This window comes from Diuraphis noxia, unplaced genomic scaffold (assembly GCF_037042655.1).
Source record: "Diuraphis noxia isolate RWA-SAM2 unplaced genomic scaffold, SU_Dnox_SAM2 contig0001, whole genome shotgun sequence".
NCBI classification, from domain to species: Eukaryota; Metazoa; Arthropoda; class Insecta; order Hemiptera; family Aphididae; genus Diuraphis; species Diuraphis noxia.
In genome coordinates, this window is record NW_028301711.1 from 12,326,101 (window position 1) to 12,346,772 (window position 20,672).

The 20,672-nt window shown below is 27.9% G+C and overlaps 1 protein-coding gene and 1 pseudogene across 1 annotated transcript; both read right to left on the reverse strand.

Annotated features, from left to right (window-relative positions):
• Positions 1–8,464: 8,464 nt before the first annotated feature.
• LOC107172096 (c-Myc-binding protein homolog) lies at positions 8,465–12,617 on the reverse strand. Its single transcript, XM_089225613.1, has 3 exons — positions 12,582–12,617; positions 10,406–10,551; positions 8,465–8,690 (listed from the first exon to the last, which is right to left on the reverse strand). The coding sequence occupies exons 1-3, from the start codon at positions 12,615–12,617 to the stop codon at positions 8,465–8,467; spliced, it is 408 nt and encodes a 135-aa protein (XP_089081739.1).
• Positions 12,618–12,619: 2 nt separating this feature from the next.
• Positions 12,620–19,564, reverse strand: LOC149059699 (uncharacterized; annotated as a pseudogene).
• Between the last annotated feature and the right edge of the window lie 1,108 nt (positions 19,565–20,672).

A 20,672-nucleotide genomic window follows, 5' to 3' on the forward strand; every position in this document is an offset into this window, starting at 1 on the left:
TATGCTTACAAGTAAACCACTTCTAAATACGATATCCACGGTTTATCGTGGAGATCTCCACATTTAATAAACGCTTAATAAACTGATTTTTGCACACTGGGATTATACTATATTATAATATTATATACTTCGATAGTTAAAAGATGAAATTGAAGGTAGTAAGGTAGCATAACCGTATAATGTACTTATGTATTAATGACTACCTACCAAAAAAATGACAAATTAATAAACTTACTTTTACTTTTCCACTGCAGTCTTTACATACAGATAATTTACTGTTTTTATCGTATGAAAAATACTCATAAATTGTCGATTCTGATAAACGACCCATTTCACAGGTTTCAGTTCTCACTACGTCTGACCGCAACTGCATATACTAGTCAGTAGTCACAAATCACAATTCACAACACAAATAGAAAATTTTATAACTTATGTCAACAACCAACAATTAATTACTAGATAGAAGCAGTCTGTGGCCTGTGCTCAACATTACACTATTACCACATTAATTGATTGGTTGTTACTTTGTTTTGTATGATAGGTACTATGATATGCTATTTTTAGTGGTGGACACTGCCAAATAACGACTATCGAATAATTCGATAGTGTTATTCGAATGGTCAATAAAAATAAAGGTATTCAAAATTCAAATATTCAATTGTACACTTTAATCGATAGCTTATAATAATTAATAAGAATAAACGAACATTGCATATTGCGATATTAAAAATTATTGGTTATCCGCCCATCAGTCCTATTTTATTATTATAAGAAACTGTTAAGAAATTATATTTAATATGTATGTACCTATATACTATTATATAATATTAATATTAGTCCTTGTCACAATCTGATAACAATTTATACGGGTGTGTATTTTGATCGTTTTAATAATCATTTTATATTTTTAGACATCATTCATCAACTTACATTACAAGAAATTGTATACAAAACTATTTATAAGTTATAAAATATATGGAAATAATCATAACTACATGCTTTACAAACCAACGGGCAAATAACAATATTAATTATATATTTATTTTAGTAAATGCTCATATTTTATTATTTCCTGGAACTGTTAGATTATAGAAATGTACAATTATAATTACCCGTATACCCGTATAAAGTATAACCAAATTTTAAGAATCAACTATTATTTAATAATGTATTGTATTACCTGCCTAAATATATTAAATAATTAAATAAAACTAGAACCGAAAAAAACCGAAATTAACCGAAAAATTCTCTTCCGATTAATATCGGTTCCGGTTCCGGTTTAGGTTCCTAGGAAAATCGAAAAAGGGTTCCGGTAAGGTTCCGGTTCCAATATTTTCAATGGGTTCCGGTTAAAATACCGGTATTTTTAATTTCGGTTCCAAGCCCTGTGCCAAACAAGCCTGCGAAATATGGTATAAAAGTGCACGCGTTAGTCGATTCTAAAACTTACTATGTATACAATATGGAAATATACGCAGGTCAACAACCAGAAGGTCCGTATAAAGTAGATAATAGTGCAAGCGCGGTAATCAAAAGATTGATAGCTCCCATATCTAAGTCTGGAAGGAATATTACATGCGATAATTGGTACACTTCATTTCCTCTGGCAAATGACCTACTAAAAATTCATAATTTGACGATGGTCGGGACTGTGAGAAAAAATAAAAGGGAAATACCTCCATTATTTACTCAAAAACTAAAAGAAAGACCCATCAACTCAAGTATTTTCGGGTTTCAAAAAAATATGACTTTATTGTCTTATAAACCGAAACAAAATAAGATAGTGTTGTTATTATCAACCATGCATCATAGTGATGAAATTGACCAAGATTCTGGGGAAAATTGTAAACCTGAAATCATAAATTATTATAATTCTACAAAGGGCGGAGTTGATACTGTGGATTTTATGAAAGGAAATTATTCCACAGCCAGAAATAGTCATCGATGGCCAATGACAATTTTTTTTTCGTTGTTGAAAATTGGTGGCATAAATAGCCAAATAATATATACAAATAATACACGACATATTTTACCAAGAAAAAATACCTCGCTGATTTAGCAAAGATATTAGTTCTGCAAGAAATGAAAAAAAGAGTACAAACTCAAAGTATTCCGATTTCAATAAAAAATAGAATACATGAGATTACTGGCACAAAACAAGAAAAATTTGAAAAACAAGGTGTACCAGGAAGATGTGGTTATTGTGATTGGCGAAAAAATAGAAAAACTAAAACTGTATGTGGAATATGTGAAACATATATTTGCAAAGAGCATAGTGGACAAACAGTATGTGTTAACTGTCAAAATTCAAATGAGGAACATTCAGAATAATATCAAAACCGTATCGTATTCAAACATATTCATTCAATAAAATTATTTTTCATTTATTTTCATTTTAATCTTAAGTATAATAGTTCATTAATATCAATTTATATTGTAAAATATAATAAATAAATAAAATATAATTTTTGTAAATTATTAATAAATGCATTTGTATGTAAAATGTAAAAAAAAATATGAGATATAAGTGAACGGTCAAAAAGACCTTGTGCGACCATATGTGTTACATACAATGGTGCGACTCATGGCGGGTTAATATAATTATTGAAATTGTATTTATGAAACCTAATCTTAGTGGTTACTGGCTATTATATTTTGTAGACGTATCATGTAGACTTAATTAGTGACTGCCGTAACGTTGGTTTGTGGTTCATCTGATTTTAAAATGCCTCGTCAATGTTCGGTGATTTCGTGCTCGTGTATTAAAAGCAAACAAGCTGTTCAGTTGTTTAAAGTTCGAGACTCAGATTTTTATGCTTGGAACGAAATTATTCGAAAAGTAAATGTTAATTCAAATCGTAAAGTGGTTTATGTCTGCGCTGAGCACTTTTCTAATGATGATTTGATAACTCATTATAATGGACCTAATGATTTGGAAAAAGTTTTGAAAGCGACCTTGATACTGAACAAATCGAAATGTTTGATGAGTACAGGGATTTATTAGAAGAACCGGATTTATCTACTTTTACAGAACTCTTATTAAATAAATTTCCTGATAACATTTTAGATGAAGTTGTTCAATTTCCTGTTTTGGATCCAGAACTGGATAATGGTAACAATTTAAATATTCCTCCATCCTCATCTTCTCCTGAACCAATCACCACACCAAATAATAAAAAAACCAGACAGACCCAACAAAGTAAAACATCAATTTTAACAGCTCCTACCAAACCTCCTATAGTAATTCAAAATATTAAATGGACAGATGGCAATTTTCCAGTATTAGAAACTGATTTTCTTGGCAATTCTGACTTACCAAATTATATATTAGACCTAGATACACCTTTTCAGATTTTCAAATATTTTTTTACTTCAGATTTGATGGATCATATATGTTCTGAGACTTATAAATATGGTGTGCAAAAGAACTCCAGTAGCCCCTTAAAAATGAGCACTGAAGATTTACAAAAATATATTGGCGTTCTTGTGATAATGAGTTTAGTAAATATAACAAATATTAGAAACTATTGGTCACCAGTTTTGGGAAATGAAACTATGAAAAATACAATGACTGTAAATACATTTGAAAAAATAAGATCCAATCTTCACTTTAACGACAACTTGTTAATTTCTACGGGCCCTAACAGGGACAAAATACATAAAATTAGACCTGTTATAGAAACTCTAAAAAAAAGATTTAGTAGTATCCCTATAGAAGAAAACTTGGCAGTTGACGAACAAATTTGTAGCACTAAAGCAAGAAGTTCACTTAAAGTTTATATGCCAAATAAACCACATAAATGGGGGTATAAATTTTTTGTACTGAGTGGTGCTTCAGGATTTGCATACAATTTGGAGTTCTGTACTGGTCAGGAGAATAATTCTGAACTTAGAAAAATAAGTGAACCAGACTTAGGTGCCAGTGCCAATGTTGTTGTGCGCCTTTCAAGAGTAATACCTATAAATCTGAGACACAAATTATTTTTTGACAACTATTATACCACATTACCACTACTAGTTTATCTAAAAAAAAGAAACATTCTATCTTTAGGAACTGTTAGGAGAAATAGATTAAAAAATGTTATGTTGCCTGATGATTCCTTACTAATGAAAAAGCCAAGAGGTACGACTGCTCATTGTGTGTCAAAGGTCAGAGGTATTGATATTGTTGCTGTTACATGGAAAGACACAAAAATTGTTAGTTTGCTATCAACATTTGCTGCTGTAGATCCGGTAGTCAAAATTAGTAGGTTTGATAGAAAACAAAAAAAAAGGGTAGAAGTTGATTGACCAAACATAATAAAAGTATATAATAGGCATATGGGTGGCGTTGACTTATTAGATGGGTTGCTTGGGCGCCATAATATAAAAATGAGAAGTAGAAAATGGTATATGAGAGTTTTTCATCATTTATTGGATGTTACCATAGTAAACTCATGGCTTCTCCATAAAAGAATTCAAAAACAAAAACAAGACACAAATGTTATGTCATTAGTACATTTTAGAGAACAGCTAGGTTTATCTCTTTGTAAAATTGGTACTTCTATAACTCCAAAACGTGGCCTCTAATGATGTACAAGAAGGTATAATTAAAAAAGGTAAAATGGGCACTAAAATAGGACAACATGCTCCACCTAAAGAGGTAAGGACTGATAGAACAGATCACTGGCCAGTTGAAAATGAAAAAAGGACAAGATGTAAGAACCCAGGTTGTAATACTTTTATGATGTGCAATAAATGTCAAGTAAACTTATGTTGTGGCAAAGGATTGGCTTGTTTCACTAAATGGCATACAACACAAATACATTTTCATCATTTTAAGAATTATTTAATTTTATAATAACTAGTTTTTTATTTTTATAAATAATATTGACAAGTCAGTCAATAATTTTTAAGTTTTTACTTTTGACTTTTTTTTAACATTACTCTTTAAACTAAACTCGTCGGACTGGGAAAGCATCGTGCGATATTTTTCTACAGACGGCCGGGAACCCAAACAAATTGACGGCGTCGGTTCCTGTGGAGGATTACGTGATGGACGCAATTTTATACAAGTATGTGGTAAAAAGTTATTTGCAATATGTTCGTCATTCGTATTTAAAAGAAGTGTTCATGTCGACTATGGTTAAAAAATATGGGTCATCGTATTGCTTTAATGCCAATCATTTAAAAGAATATACATTTCGGACCACAGAAATTGACATTTTGTATAACAGACGTTTGCCCAGTGTACGAAATTACGAAAATAAATTTCAAATTTTTCAAAATAATAAAAACTATTACGAACCGTTTGAAGCAACTCCTTTTTATATTCATTTCAATGACCTTGTTTATAGCATGTCAGATAAATTAAAAATATATGAAGGTACTAGAAAAATACCTTTTAAAAATAACCGATTCATTAAAAACGGTCGAAGATGCGAAAAATAAAATTGTTGACTTAAAATGTACAAAAGGCAAAGCAGTCGTAAAGAAGTTAAATGACGCTTTAGAAAAAAATCCTGGTTACAAATTTTTATTAAAAATTTCAAAAATTTTAAGCGGTGAAGTTGAAGATATGGAAGGATTGCCTGAAGACTTGACAAGTAATGATCTGGTTTATTTTATGTATGCTCCAATGTCGTCTGTAGATGCTGAAAGAAGTTTTTCCGTCTATAAAAATTTACTATCAAGTAATCGTCGTAGATTCACGTTTTAAAACATCAGGAAATATCTTATTGTGCAGTGCAATTTTCAAGGTAAAGAAATTAATAAAATAATAAGAATTAAAACATTTAAATATTTAAACATTATTTTATTTTTACTTTAGGATCGGAAGACACGGAAGAACACTAAAATTTAAACCAATTATCTTATAAAAATTCAATTTACAATATCATTTTCAATTCAAGTAATAATATTCTTATATGATATAAATTCTAATAAAATAAATATTTAATTTTATCACATATTTGTTATACCTATTTTTTGGGGGCCATATCTTAATACATAGGTATACGGTTATTTTTAGTTGCATATTTTAGAGCATATTTGGTCATTTTTTGGTGCATATTTGCATGCATATTTAGGTATTTTTTAGAGCTACAAGTCCCTAAGCCTAATTATAATATTATATGCCCGTTTTCCAAATAATAAGTTATTGGTAAGTATTTTATTAAGTAATATGTTGACGCCGTTCTTAAAATATGAAAATTATGACGCGGGGACAACCACCCTTATGACGAACCTTGTATTAAATTTTCAAGCTTTTTTATTTAACGAATGAATTTTTTTGACATTTATAGAATAAAAAATTAAAATATTGAAAATTGCATATGTATAAAAAGCTCAAGACGAATCGAAATATTTTGAAAATGTTATCATGTATAGAAAATGTAAAAATAAACATTTTATGAAAATGTCAAGTTTGGCAATCCGACAATTCTACAAGCCCCGAGAGTTATTCACGTATACCTATGACGTAGTCATTTTTTTCAATATAATACAACATATAAACTCCCCCACCCCACCACAAATAGGTATCGGGCAGTAGGGCAGGAACTATTTTTCATGAGAGGGGGGGCAAAACATAAAAAACCTAACAATAACTACTATAATATATTTATTTATAATTGATAACAGAAAACCTTTCTTAATATTTTATTCATTTAACGTTGATATAGGTAGTATATATAGGTAGGTATATATATTTTTTTTATTTAAAAGTTTACCAGCTAGTTTAACATAGCAAACGTTTACCAATAAATAAATGTATAAATTTAAAGATTAAATTTATACATTTATATATTGAAACAAAACATGAAACATATTTACTTTATACCTAAAGTTAAAATAACAGTATCTAAATAAATATAATAAATAAGTTTTAAAATAAATATATTTACTATATACCTGAAGTTGTATTCAAAAGTAACAATATATATTATACAGAAATATAAATAAATGAAATATAAAAAAATTATTTAATTTATTTAATTTATACCTTAAGTTATATTCTAAAGTAACAATATGTAAATATATAAATAAATATAAAATAAAAATAATAAATAAAATAAAATAAACTTCACAAAGGTTATTTTTTAAAAAGAATTACCTATAAGATTAATAAAAATTTCCAAATGTTGATTTCGTTTGTGAAGTTCTGGAAACAAATTCTTTGGCAATTAATTTCAAATCAATTTTTGCTGTCATATAGACTTATGAACGTATAAAATCAACATATGAGTTAATCTCTTTTGGGTCATTATGGACCTCAGATATGTTTTTAGTCTTCTGAATGTTCTAAAAAAAACGTTCAGCAGTCGCTGCAGATGCTGGTATTATTAAAACTAATTTAAAAAGCTTGGTGATTTCAGAAAACAAAGAATCTTTTACATTTGAATATTCATTTCTCAAATGATTTATAATATCTGAAATACTAGTGATAGATACTATAGATGGTAACCTAAAAATCTGTGCATGGAGTTTATTAATGTCAAAATCCTCACTCATATTATTTAAACAATTAGTAAGTTCGATCGTAAGTCCTTCGCTAATTATTCAGAGCCTCAGAGGCTTATCCAGAAAAACTACAAGATTTTATATAGATAAGTAGATATTTCTTGTGAGAGGATGCTGCTATATCACCAGCCTTTTGTTTTATTTTCCCACATTTGTAGCATAGAAAATGTCATTGTTAGAATCAGTTGTATATTGTCAGTTTTAAAATTGGAGTGAATTGACTATTGACCTTTTACCAAACTTAAAAGTAAAAACACTGTCTGTAATGAAGTATAGGTTTATTTTTAGCAAGGCATGAGTAGATATGTATTTATTATTTAATTTATAAACACTACAAATTAAAAATGTTTGTATCTCACCTAAAAATAGAAATACAAAAATATTTGATGCTCAAGCCATAGATGATGTTCACACCAGAGTCCTTACCTTTCAGTTTAATAATAATTTTCATTTGCATTAATTCTTGTGAACGGACATTCTATGTTGTACGTGCAGACACGGACTATCTAGTAAAAAGAGCACGGGTTGCTACATACGTAATTTAAAGGCAAATTTAAAATATGTAAATTATTTTTAAAATATTAAAATAATTTATTTTATTTCAATAAAATATTGAAAATACATAAATAGATAGGCATCTACAAAGTTACAACAAACATTCAAACAAAATCGTACAATATTAGATTAAAAACAATTTATTGACATTGATTTAAATTTTGTTTTAAGTATTATTTGTAATAATATATAGTTCATAGAAATTTGAAATCGAATTATTGGATTGGTAGAAAATATAAAATATAATAATGACAAACAATTTACTCGTGAGTTTTCTCTCGGTAGATACATATTATAATCTCTTAATTATTTTTATGAATGTTTAGGTATTTTATTGTATTTCTTATTAAAAATAACCATTAGATAGATAAATAATTACCAAAGATACACAAATTATAAGAATTAAAATTTATTTTTCATTATTATCGCTCAAACCAAAAACAGTATTTTCTTTGGAATTAATTTCTTCAATATTATCACTTTCATTTGTTTCTAATTCCTCCAGTCTTTTCGTCATATTCATGTTCTCTTGTTGAAGTTTGGCAATCTCTTGCATTACGATATCATACTCTTCTTCTAACTTTGTTAACTCCATCTTTTCAGGGATAACTTCAGCCATATTCATACGCATGAATCTATCATTTTTATTTTTAAAATATGTATAATAATATGTTCAATATCGTTATATATCAGATATATGAGTTAATTTATTTTTTAAGGTACCTAGCTATACAAAATGGTATATAATTTATTCTAAACCGTAAATGATAAAAGGTTAATATTTTACTGTACATGGGGAAATTAAGAACCAACCTTAGAATATATAGCGAATAATGGTTGTGTATGTCTAAAATTCAATACATATGAATTAAAAAGCTAAAATATATATAACGTATATCTATTATATCGAGATATACAGTCATACAGATGTATAGTATATTTTATAATAAAAAGGTTAATTAAATAGGTAGGTACAACGGTTTAGGTATTTAAAAATCATCAAGATACTATGCTCACCTAATTGTTTTTTTTTACTATTACTATATCAATTGGAAAATTTAAAAAAAAGTAGGCAAAATGTAAGTTTGAATTCTAAAAGTATACTACTTGAACATATCAATATTTTTTAAACTAGATAATGTGATGATCTGAAAAATATTATTGCAAAAGAATATAGATATAATATAATTGAATCCTACATTGTAATAATAAATCAGAAAATCCTATTAACACGGAATATGGACAAATATGTTATTAATTTACTCAATGTTGCTGAACTCAGAATGTTTTTGTGAAGCAAAATTTAAAATTAATCGTTCACTTAATAAATTGTTTAGCCATCTAAATCATCTAATATGATATAAAAATACACTAAATTATGTATAGAACGCCTAAATTTACTATATAATTATAGAATGTTTAATAAGTAAAATGTAGCAATTTTATATTAGGTACCTATATAATAAACATATATATATATATATATATATATATATATATATATATATATATATGTATATTTATATTGCTTATAAAAACATTATTTAAATAATTTAAATATTAATTAAAAATATCAAAATACTTACCTATGTAAAGCATATTAAGTATTATAAATTTTACCTTACTTATAATTTAAACAGCCAATTTACAATAGGTTCTACAATTTAACTTACCAAAAGGCATAACAACTAATAATTATTAGTCTACATAATTTAAAGTTTTAGACACTGTGGGTTAAAGTTAATTTGAATTAATAATAATGTGTAGGTACATTTAATTAAATGCAAGTAACACAGGTGCATACAGGTAGATCATATAATGCGGGTACTTATAGTTTTTAATTCACACAAATAATTAATGAAACTATAATATTAATGTATGTGATCTAAAATAATATCAAGGAACTTTAAACTACCTATAGTAACAATACCCAGGATTGGTTTTCAGGGGGGGGGGGGGCTTAAGCCTAAAAGCTCACTCCCTAGTCCCTGGATATCTCACTGTATAGTAAATAGTATAATTATTATAGTATATTAAATTCCTACAAGGTACAATTGGTACATAATTACTACTAATTTTTTAATACCTAATTTATAATCATAAAAGTTCTAATTTTCAGTAGGTTATTGTTAACTTCTCCCGGGGAAATAACGTCAAAAATCTATCCGCCGGACCGAAAATCGAACTCGGGTCTCTCGCTAGCCGGGTGATTGCTCTACCAATAAGCTAACCGACCCACATAGACCCATGACGCTATATCCCCAAGTTAACGGATGTTTACAATATTATAAATGAAATAGTATAAAACCATAATTATAATATATTTAATAGGGAAATTTGTAATAAATACTCGAGTGGATCATCCGGTTTTTCATCCATTTCATACAACAGCTTTAAAACATCAGTCACTTTAGAAATAACGCCAGTTTTTTCTAAATAATTTGTAATTTCTTCAGTCATTCTATTAATTGGGAAGCAGTTTTTTTGTATTTGAGACTTGGGAAAAAAAATGTAATGTCAATTAATAGGTAGGTATATACTTTAATACTTAGCTAGGTACTATATCCCAGTAAGGATATTTTAAAGTATACCTAAAATGTTTATTATTATGAGCAATGTTTTGTCAAATGCAGAATACAATATAAAAACAATATTAAGCCATAAATGTTACCTTAAAATCCAGATTTTTTAAAGTATAAGCAACTCAATAGAGTAACTATTACTTAATATTAATAATGATCATTATGATTGATAAATATATGTTATACTTAATAGTTAATATTATAATACATACCTATACTTATACTTAATTAATACAATACATTTTTTTTTTGACTTTTTTTACTAGAGAATATATACAATCTATGCACAAATGCATAGGGTAATAAGAATATGTGCTACAGTATGATTAAAAAAAAACATGAATACGATGAGGGAAGAAACCATTCAGTGATCGCACTTTCTCTTATTAACTTGATTCTATTTACTAAATTCAAATATTTAGATAGGTATTATAATTTATGTAGCTATTTATGTCAATAAAAGGAAAAAACTTGTTAACAAAACGTGAGGTTAGGAAATAAATATAGGTAATAAGATTAGCAATTTAAGTCAGAAATATTGCTTTTTGTTTTAAGGAATATAAAGTGTTACCCTTTTGACCCCTCCCCCCTTCCACCAGTTTAATAGCTATTATTAGATATTCTATTGCACATAGTTAATGGTTGTACATACATGCAGGTCATTAGTATCATCTTCAGCCATAATAAAAAACAATATTTATTGTTTACCTCAAAATAATATTCTAGTCGGAGCGTTTAAAATATTTGCATACTACATTCAATAAGATTCACTTAAAATATATCATTGACATTATATTCCCAATAGTTACGATGTTATATGTTATAAATTATATAATAGTGTATCAAACGGTTCCCATGGTTATTGTTTTCAATGAAATCAAACCAGAAAATTTGAAACGTGTACAAAATTATACAAATTAAAAATGAATCTATACATTATCTAACGGCTAGCTTAACGCTTTACATAAATTGATACTTTTTTAACCAATTCCTAAATGTGATTATGACTTTTGGTACAGTTACAGTACAGTACCTATACATATTTTTAATATTTCTATTACAGATAATCGTAAATATATCCATAGACTATAATATATTTATCGAAACGTACAGAAATAAAATACAGAATAAATGAGATTAAGATACAGAATAAATACAGAAATTATTTTTAGGGTGGGCTATAATATATAGAACCTAACAAATGGACGGCTTTGTGAGAAGGTAGTCAAGTCAAAAATTACAACTTTTCAGGAGACAATAAAAACGTATTAACTAATGACATTATAATAAATAATAATTTATATTTTATAAAGCCAAATTTTACTTAAAACTACAAGTTGCTATGATTTTGAAAACAAAATTTAAACATATTTTATAATTTTTAGTAGACTTATCTAGTATTACACAAAGAATTTATCAAATTACTGACTTGTCATATTGTGCACATAATGACTTGTCCATATTATCACAGACTAAAATTAAATTACCAACCTACTTCTGACCTGTCGACTGTTGCACATATGACTTATCAATTTTATCACAATCTACTAAATAAAAATATAATATACTTAATACTTATCAATTTATCATCTTACCTGCTTTGTAGTTCATTGTTTATGGTTTTAAAATTACTTAATTACAATATTAATACTATAAACCTAATTATTAAATAATATATAATACACATATTTCAAACAATAGACATCATACTATTTATTTATATAAGTAACAAGAAAAAAAACTTCCAAACATTTTTTTGTTAATGTGAAATAGATTTTCATTTGACTTAATGTAATAAACCATATTATCAAAACTAGTAAAGATAAAAATATATGTGATGTTGTTGTGTAACGTGTAACGTGTAAATGTAGGGTTTGAGATTCTTCGAGTCATATTTAAAGTCATAAATGGTAAATCTTCAGCTAAGGAATTTTTGTACATTACTTTGTCTTTATTTTCTTTGGTGTAACCATTTAACATTCTTAAAAACAAATGGGGCTCCCTCTCCATTTTTTTTTTTTAATATTATATTTTTTCTTCAGTAAAGTGTTAAAATCAAAAAATTTGTTTTGATCCATTTCAAGCACACAAAATTTATCTTTTCCAGCAAAACGAATGAGCTTAACCCAATCGTATGGGTGATTTATGGAAGAAGGATATTTTTACGAGTTTTTTCTATCCTGGCGTGGTCGGAATCGCATTCCATTCTAGAATGTCCTGGAACCATAAATTTGTGATCAATTGTTTTTATGGTGTTTTGAATTTCCAAAAAGTATAAACACATAGCCATAATTATGCCATTTTTATTCTGTCCGGGGCAGCAGTCACTATACATTACAATGTGTGATACTTCTTTGGGTAAATTGTTCAGGTAATGGTAAATGCATGAGCTAATTTCATTAGCACCTCTTTTTGCTATTGATTCATAGGGAATCGGACATTTCGGCATGGCTGTTTCGGCACGGCTATTTCGGCGCGAACACTAATCGGCGCTGGGCATTTCGGCGCGAAGAAATTTCGGCGCCGCAGGTATTAATATACAATTTAAAAAATACAAAATAAATAATATTACCTATATCATTATTCCAATATTATAATTTTAAAAAATACAAATAAATATATTATTCGAATATTACAATCTTAAAAAATACAAATAAATATAATGTTGATAATATAATGTTAGATAAATAAATTAGAAAAAAAATGAATTAATATAAATAAAATGTTAATAATATACAATTGAAATTTATTTTAAAGAAATATTATGAGCGATTCCTTTTAAATACTCAATACAATTTCTTATATTATATTCGCTTACTATTTTATATAATCGGTGATTTAGGTCAGTGTATTTTTTTAATTTTTAGGGGGACTCCCTCCAGCAGTTAGTTACGCTATAACAACATCGTGGCCTGTTTGAACCCTTCTCAAGCAATTTATAAATGTCCAAATTGTTGGGCCACACACTCCCAATTCAATATTTAATCTCCTATTTGCTGCCTCAGCATGATTGTTTGTCCTATTTTCAGAATTTAAGACTCTATCATATAGATTCCAAATTTCTGGAGGGAAACGCGCATTTCTTCTTCCCCGACCATTACGGTTAGTTCACATTAGTTATTTGACATCTTAATAAGAAATTTTTATACTGAATATTACTGATCGACTATTCGACTATGGCTGACTTACAAACTACAGTTAATACTCTACATGTCTACGGTCAGACGGTCGATTCATCGCTTTATCTTAACTGCTGGTACCTACCTTTATCTTACCTATTTAATCGGTTTTTACGTTACACAATAACAGCTATATTTGGCTGGATTGTACTATTGATGATTACGGTTATTTTTCATAATTTTATTTTAAAAAAAAAATATTACGAAAACATTTAAGACTAGGTATAGTTAGGTTAGCCGCGCCGAAATGCCCAGCGCCGATTTGTGTTCGCGCCGAAATAGCCGTGCCGAAACGGCCGTGCCGAAACGGCTGTGCCGAAATGTCCTAGATCCTGATTCATACCATATATAGCAAGAAGCTTTTGAATTAGCAGAGTTATGAACAGATAAGTTGTACTTCCATAACTGCCTTTTATAAAATGCCACTGAACTTTCTAAACTTGGAGTAGGCAAACATTGTTGTAAGTCAAAAGAAATCGTACATTTTTCATTTGAATTGGATGATATATCGTTTCTTTTTGTTTGATATGCCGCTTCAGCATCATTCTGATGGTTATTTCTTTCTTCAAGTAATATTTCTTTTTCGGCTGTTTGTATATTATAATTTGCAAGTTTGATCTTAAATTTATCACAATTAGCACATGTATCCTTTTTTGGATTTTAAACTTTGAAATTTGATGCCTTAAAATACTTTTCATAAAGAGTCCGACTTATTGGTTTATCTACAGTCTTTATATAATCTCCATAAGCTCTCTGAAGTGTAAAGTATGGAGGAAGATACTTTTTGATAGTCTCTTTTCTACAGTAGTGACTCTCATAAACTGGTAATTTATTTAAATGATCTGTTACCATTTTGATATCATAAGTGGATCTTTTATTTTTAGGTGGATCACTACCTCTCTTGTCAGGTGAACATGTATTTGCTAGAGAAGTTAAGGAATTATTACAAACATTTGTTAAAAACCCTTTTTCCTCACCAAAGATTTTTAAAAAACACCCTTTACAAACTGGTATATTTGTTTCATATTTTGGTATTACATAATGGAATACCTTTTCTCTAGATTTTTGCTTTTCAGGTGTATCTCTTCTTTTCCTCACAACCTTCTTATTAGAGCTAGTAATCAAGCTTGATAAATAAGCTCTACGTCTGTTATAATCATTCATAGACCAATATAAATTAAATAACTGTGTTCGTAAATCATCATCAACATTTGCTTTGCAGTCATTTCTACAGTTAGGAAGAGATTCTGATGTTCGAGCCAAGACCTGTTTCCCTTTATTAGTAGTATACTCTAATCCATGATTTCTCTTTTCCTTTCTATACTGTCTATACTGCCTAGTATCTTTTATTCTGCTTATTTTTTTCTTTCTATTTTTAACAATATTTTCTATGTTATTACTGTACCATTCTTCAGTAACATGGTTTGACTCAGGTGTGCCCATCACAATGCTAACTCCTCCATCCGAATCTAGCATATTATGCATTTGAAATATGTTACTAGATTTAGGCCCACAAACACTTTGCTCATCTGGAATCATGTCCGTACAAACTACTTCCTCTTGGTAAATTTGACCATCAAACAAATCTTCATCCTAAAATATTTAATTTTTAAAATAAAATTAATAGTAAAAGACATATTATATATACATATTAGTTTAAGACTAAAGCAGTGATGGGAAATGAAATTACCATTTGTGAAATTTTTGAGAATATATATACCATAGATCAAATTGTAATAAGTTACAAAAATACATTTTAACACATTAATAGTAAAATAATAATTTCTATTTAACATGAGTACCTATTAACTATTTTAATATTAAAACATAAAAATAAAATAAAATAAAACAATTTTATAATATAAGATATCTTATATTCAATTATTAACTAACCTGAACTATATTATCAATGTTCTTTGATAAAGGATAGTACGATTCTTTTTCCATTTCATTGTTAATTTCAATGATATAATCCATCCCATTTAATTCAATGGTCTGTTCATTAGTTGCTAAACATTTGACACCATGTATCTAATATTAATAAATAACAAACAATACATTAGAACTAATAATGATAGAAATTGATTGGCACATCGCTTAAACTTACATCCAAATTTTGTTTTATACTACTACCAGCAGCTGATGTTTCTTCTATCCATTCCTTAAAAGTGAATGAAATAATCAATTAAAATTATGTAATGATTAAATATTAAACCATAAATATTTAAATTAAGCTAAAATGTTTTCAATAAAACAGTATTTTTTGTTGAGTATGAAGTGAATTTTGTAGACAAATGGTATATGCCTATTATTGAAAAATAAAACTAGGTTTACAGTGATACTATTCTTTTTCTTTAATAATAAAGGTCAAAAAATTACCAATTAAAAACATAAGCATACCTACATCTCATTCAATTCAACCAGAATCTATCATCTTACAAACCAGTACTGTTAATTATAAACAAACATTAAATAATTATATATTAAATTAGACTCAACAAGTTTCTTAAATGACTACATAACTAGGTTTGGCATAAAATATATTTTAACTAAAAACAACATCATTAAAAATATTATCTAATAATATTTAGAGTTAAGTTATTTAAATTAAACAATACCTACCTAACAAATTGTTGATAGAAATATAAAATTATTATTAATTATGTTAAATACTATGTAACTATTAGTATCTCAACTAATTTTTAATCTAATAATAACTTAATAAATTGACTCACTGATATACGGGATTGTGTATCCAGATTATGTTCTTTTTTAGATTTCATAAAATCATTAAGTAGGTTTCTGCAAACGAGTTTCTTCTTATTTTGCTTAATTTTGTTATTTTGTGTACAATGTCCATCTATATTGTAAATTGTAAACAAACAATTTTAAATAACCTAACCTAATATTATATAATTTATAGTCTTATAGAATGTATAATTATTGTATATTGTATAAAATATGCTATACCTAATCATTGTCAAAATATACCTATTGTGTATGTTATTTAAAATATAGGTAATACACTTTAAATTAATTGAATTAAAACATGTACCTATTAAGATTATAATCAGGTTTTACTGAAAGAATACATACCTATATAGGTAATACACCATTTTTATACATCTACTAAATACTTATTGGACATTGCTATAATCTTGTTGGCTCTTGACAACATTGTTAATAATACAACGAATACTGTCAAACTTAGTTAGTAAAACAATTTAATAATAACTAATAACAATATTATTATGTAAAATCACTAAAATCAGAATGTTAAAACAAATTAATAACTAACGACATTAAACATGGTAAAACGGTGTTACGGTATATAATAATATAATAAAATAAATATTGACTTGTTCAGTTTCTCACAAAAATTATTTTAGATTTAGACTTGGCCGTTTACGCGCATGGCTATTACATAAAAACTATTCATATGGCAAGAATTACAGTACCACCATTAGACGCGGCGTAAAATTCCCTACAAAATGCATGTATAAGCCGAAAAATGATAAAATCTGACTTGACCATCCTCTCACGAAAACCGTCCAAATGATCTAGCCCCCAGTGGTTGCTGTATAATATTTTAATGAATGTAACTTCGGAGGAGGGAGGCAGCAGACTATTAGGCCCCCTTATATTATACGCCACTATCTATAGGTAAGTATAAATTAATAGAATTCCAAATTTCAATTCGTTACAGTTTTCACGATAAAAGTTGCATGATACAAAAGTAAATTCGCTTCTTCGTCGACTGGACACATATTTTTCCATTAAAATAAATAGTAATATTATATGATATTATAGGTACTTGACATTATAATTTAATTATTATATTTTATTTGGAAAAGCAATGGCCCATCGGCCGTCGATCATCGTCACCGCCGGACAGTGGTTTAAGCTTACCCAAATTATAATATCATCACATTTTATTTATAGTCGTAATCGATAATATTGGTGTGATGACTGATATGAGAGTGGATATTCCTTATCTTAATACCACCCGGTTGGGTTGGGACGAGGTCACCTAGGCAATCACAGTGGATAATAGTTTAGTTTTTTACCTCAAGGCTCAAATAATTAAAAAAACTGTACATCAGTTACCATTTGGCATTTACAATAGAGACATAAAATGTAAAATATTTAATGTATAGTATAATATTTTAACATTACATTTTATAAATTTATATTTATATTTATGTAAGATTTGGTGATATTTTATGCTGCTGCAACTGTCTATGTATTTATATAATTTTTTAATTACTATAAGAATAACTTATGAGGAACTTTGTATTAAATTTTCAAGTATTTTGATGGGACCAAAAAAATTTTATCGACACTTCAAAACAAAATTTTCAGAAAAATTGAAAATTTCAGTTGTCTATAAATATCTCAAAAAAATTCAAAATATTTTGAAAATTAAATCATGTAAACATCATGCCAATCTAAATAACTTGTGAAAATTTCAAGTATCTACGACTTATACTTTTTTAATAATAACAAATATTTAAAATCGTTTGAGGATAAATCGTTATCGTTACGCTATTTCGAAAAAATTTAAAATTCAAACGCACTTAAAATTTTTCCTATAATGAAGCCTCGAGTTTTATCTATAGCTATTTGAAGAAAAACTTATGGAAAACTTAGTGTTGTATTTTTAATTCTTAGTTATAAACACAAACATTTTTATGATTTTTCAACTTTAAAATTACTTGCAAATTTTCGCGTTTTCGACAGATTTCGTAAAATTTTGAACTATAAACGCTTATTAAAAAAAATTGTGACTTACGATTTTTAATTTTTTTTAGCTACAATAAGAACAACTCATAAGGAACCTTGTATTAGATTTTAAAGTTTTTTTGGTCGTCCAACATTTTTTTACCGACACTTAAAAAAAAATTCTAAAAAAAAATGAAAATTTCAGTGCTCTATATAAATAACTCAAACAAGTAAAAAAATTTTGAAAATTAAACTGTATATAGATAACACTAACATAAACATTTGGTGAAAATTTCAAGTATTTACAGTGATTAGTTTTTGAATTACAACCATATAAAAATATCGATTTGGTCGAAAACTGGTTTTGCGTAAAAATTCCCGTTTTTCTGTCATTTTTTTTTTTGTTTTTCTCGATTTTTTTGAAAACTGTTGGAAAATGTTTACTTTTGACCTCTATAAAGCACCAAGGATCTTCACTTTTATATCGGAAACCACCCCCAAAGTTTGAAATCGAAGCATTATTTCAACTAGTTATGCTGTACACAGACACACACACAAAAAAAAAAAACACACACATCATTGTAAAATCAATACATTCATCACTTCGTTCAGAATCTAAAATGAAAGTATCACACTTTTTGTAAAAATACAAAAATATTTACTGAATTATATAATTGTATACACTTGTGGTTTTTATAATCAATAGATCTTTATTAATTTAACTGTGATGCAATAATTATAATAACATATAATTTACTTACGAAGACATTTCTTCCGTCCCATGCTACAATCTCTTTTGTCTTCACCATTGCCGTTGTGCACTACTAACATTGCTTCTTTTGTTACTACTGTTTGCCTTCCTCTTACTACTGTTGATTTTTCTACAATAATTGATGCTGTAATGCTGGTGTACCTATTATAGCTGGCACTGCTATGTTTTTTCTGGCGTTTGTCATCTTCAGTGACATTTTGGCTAAAAAAGCTTGGATCCTCGTCACAACCATCAAATAATTCTTGAATCCTCATCTATAATATATATTATATTCTAATATAATATGTATTGTACTGTTTCAAATGTTAGGAATGTTTCGCCGTTACACACGAGCGATATTTCATGTGGAAGAATAATAATTTTTGCAACAAAAGAAAATTTGAGAATTTTAATGAATAGCCCTACCTGGTTTGTTGACGGAACATTTAAAGTTGTTCCAACAATATTTTTTCAATTATTTACCATACTAGGACCCACCACACAGACAACAAATGGAACCGATCAACTTATTGGACTTCTTTTGATGTACGCGTTACTAGAGTCAAAAGAAGAAGCAGCGTATTCAAAAGTTTATGAAGTTATACTTTCAGAGGCACAAAAATTTGGAATAAATATTGTAAAACCACAATTCGTGATGATTTATTTTGAACAATCAATTATAAATGCGACGATGAAAATAATTGGAGTTGAAATACACACTTGTTTATTTCATTATTGTCAATGTCTTTATCGTCGTATACAGGCAGAAGAGTTACAAAGTAAATATAATGATCCAGAAAATCGTAACATAAAGATCACAGCTCAGATGACCGGTGCTTTAGCGTTTGTGCCGCCAGAAAAAGTTGTCGAAACGTTTGATGTTTTATTAGAACAAGTACCAGACGAGTATACTGCCCTGCTACCAAGAATTGCAGTAACTCCAAAATTGTGAAAAGTGAGGTTATATAATATTCTTATTAATTGAACGATCCCGCGTCTTTTTTTACTAAGGTAAAATGCATTAAAAATCACTATAAACTCCTTGAAAATCGATTATTATTTCAAAGATATTCTGGAATTCAGGTAAAATACTAAGCAAAAGTGCAGTAACGCCATATACTAAGAACAAAAGCAGCAAGTCCATGGATTTACTGCATAATTTCTTAGGAATCGGATTTTTAGAAGTTTTACATGCTCTTACTGCATATTGCCTTAGTTATATTGTGTGTTTAAATGGCTTCTTTGCCGTAACTCCATAAAATAACTTTTTGACATAACATAGGCTTCAGGATCTTTGAATTTAGATAATTCTAAGTTCTAACCATGGTTATACCACAGAACAATATAGAAGCGAAACTCGATCAGCTGATTGGAGTTTTGTTT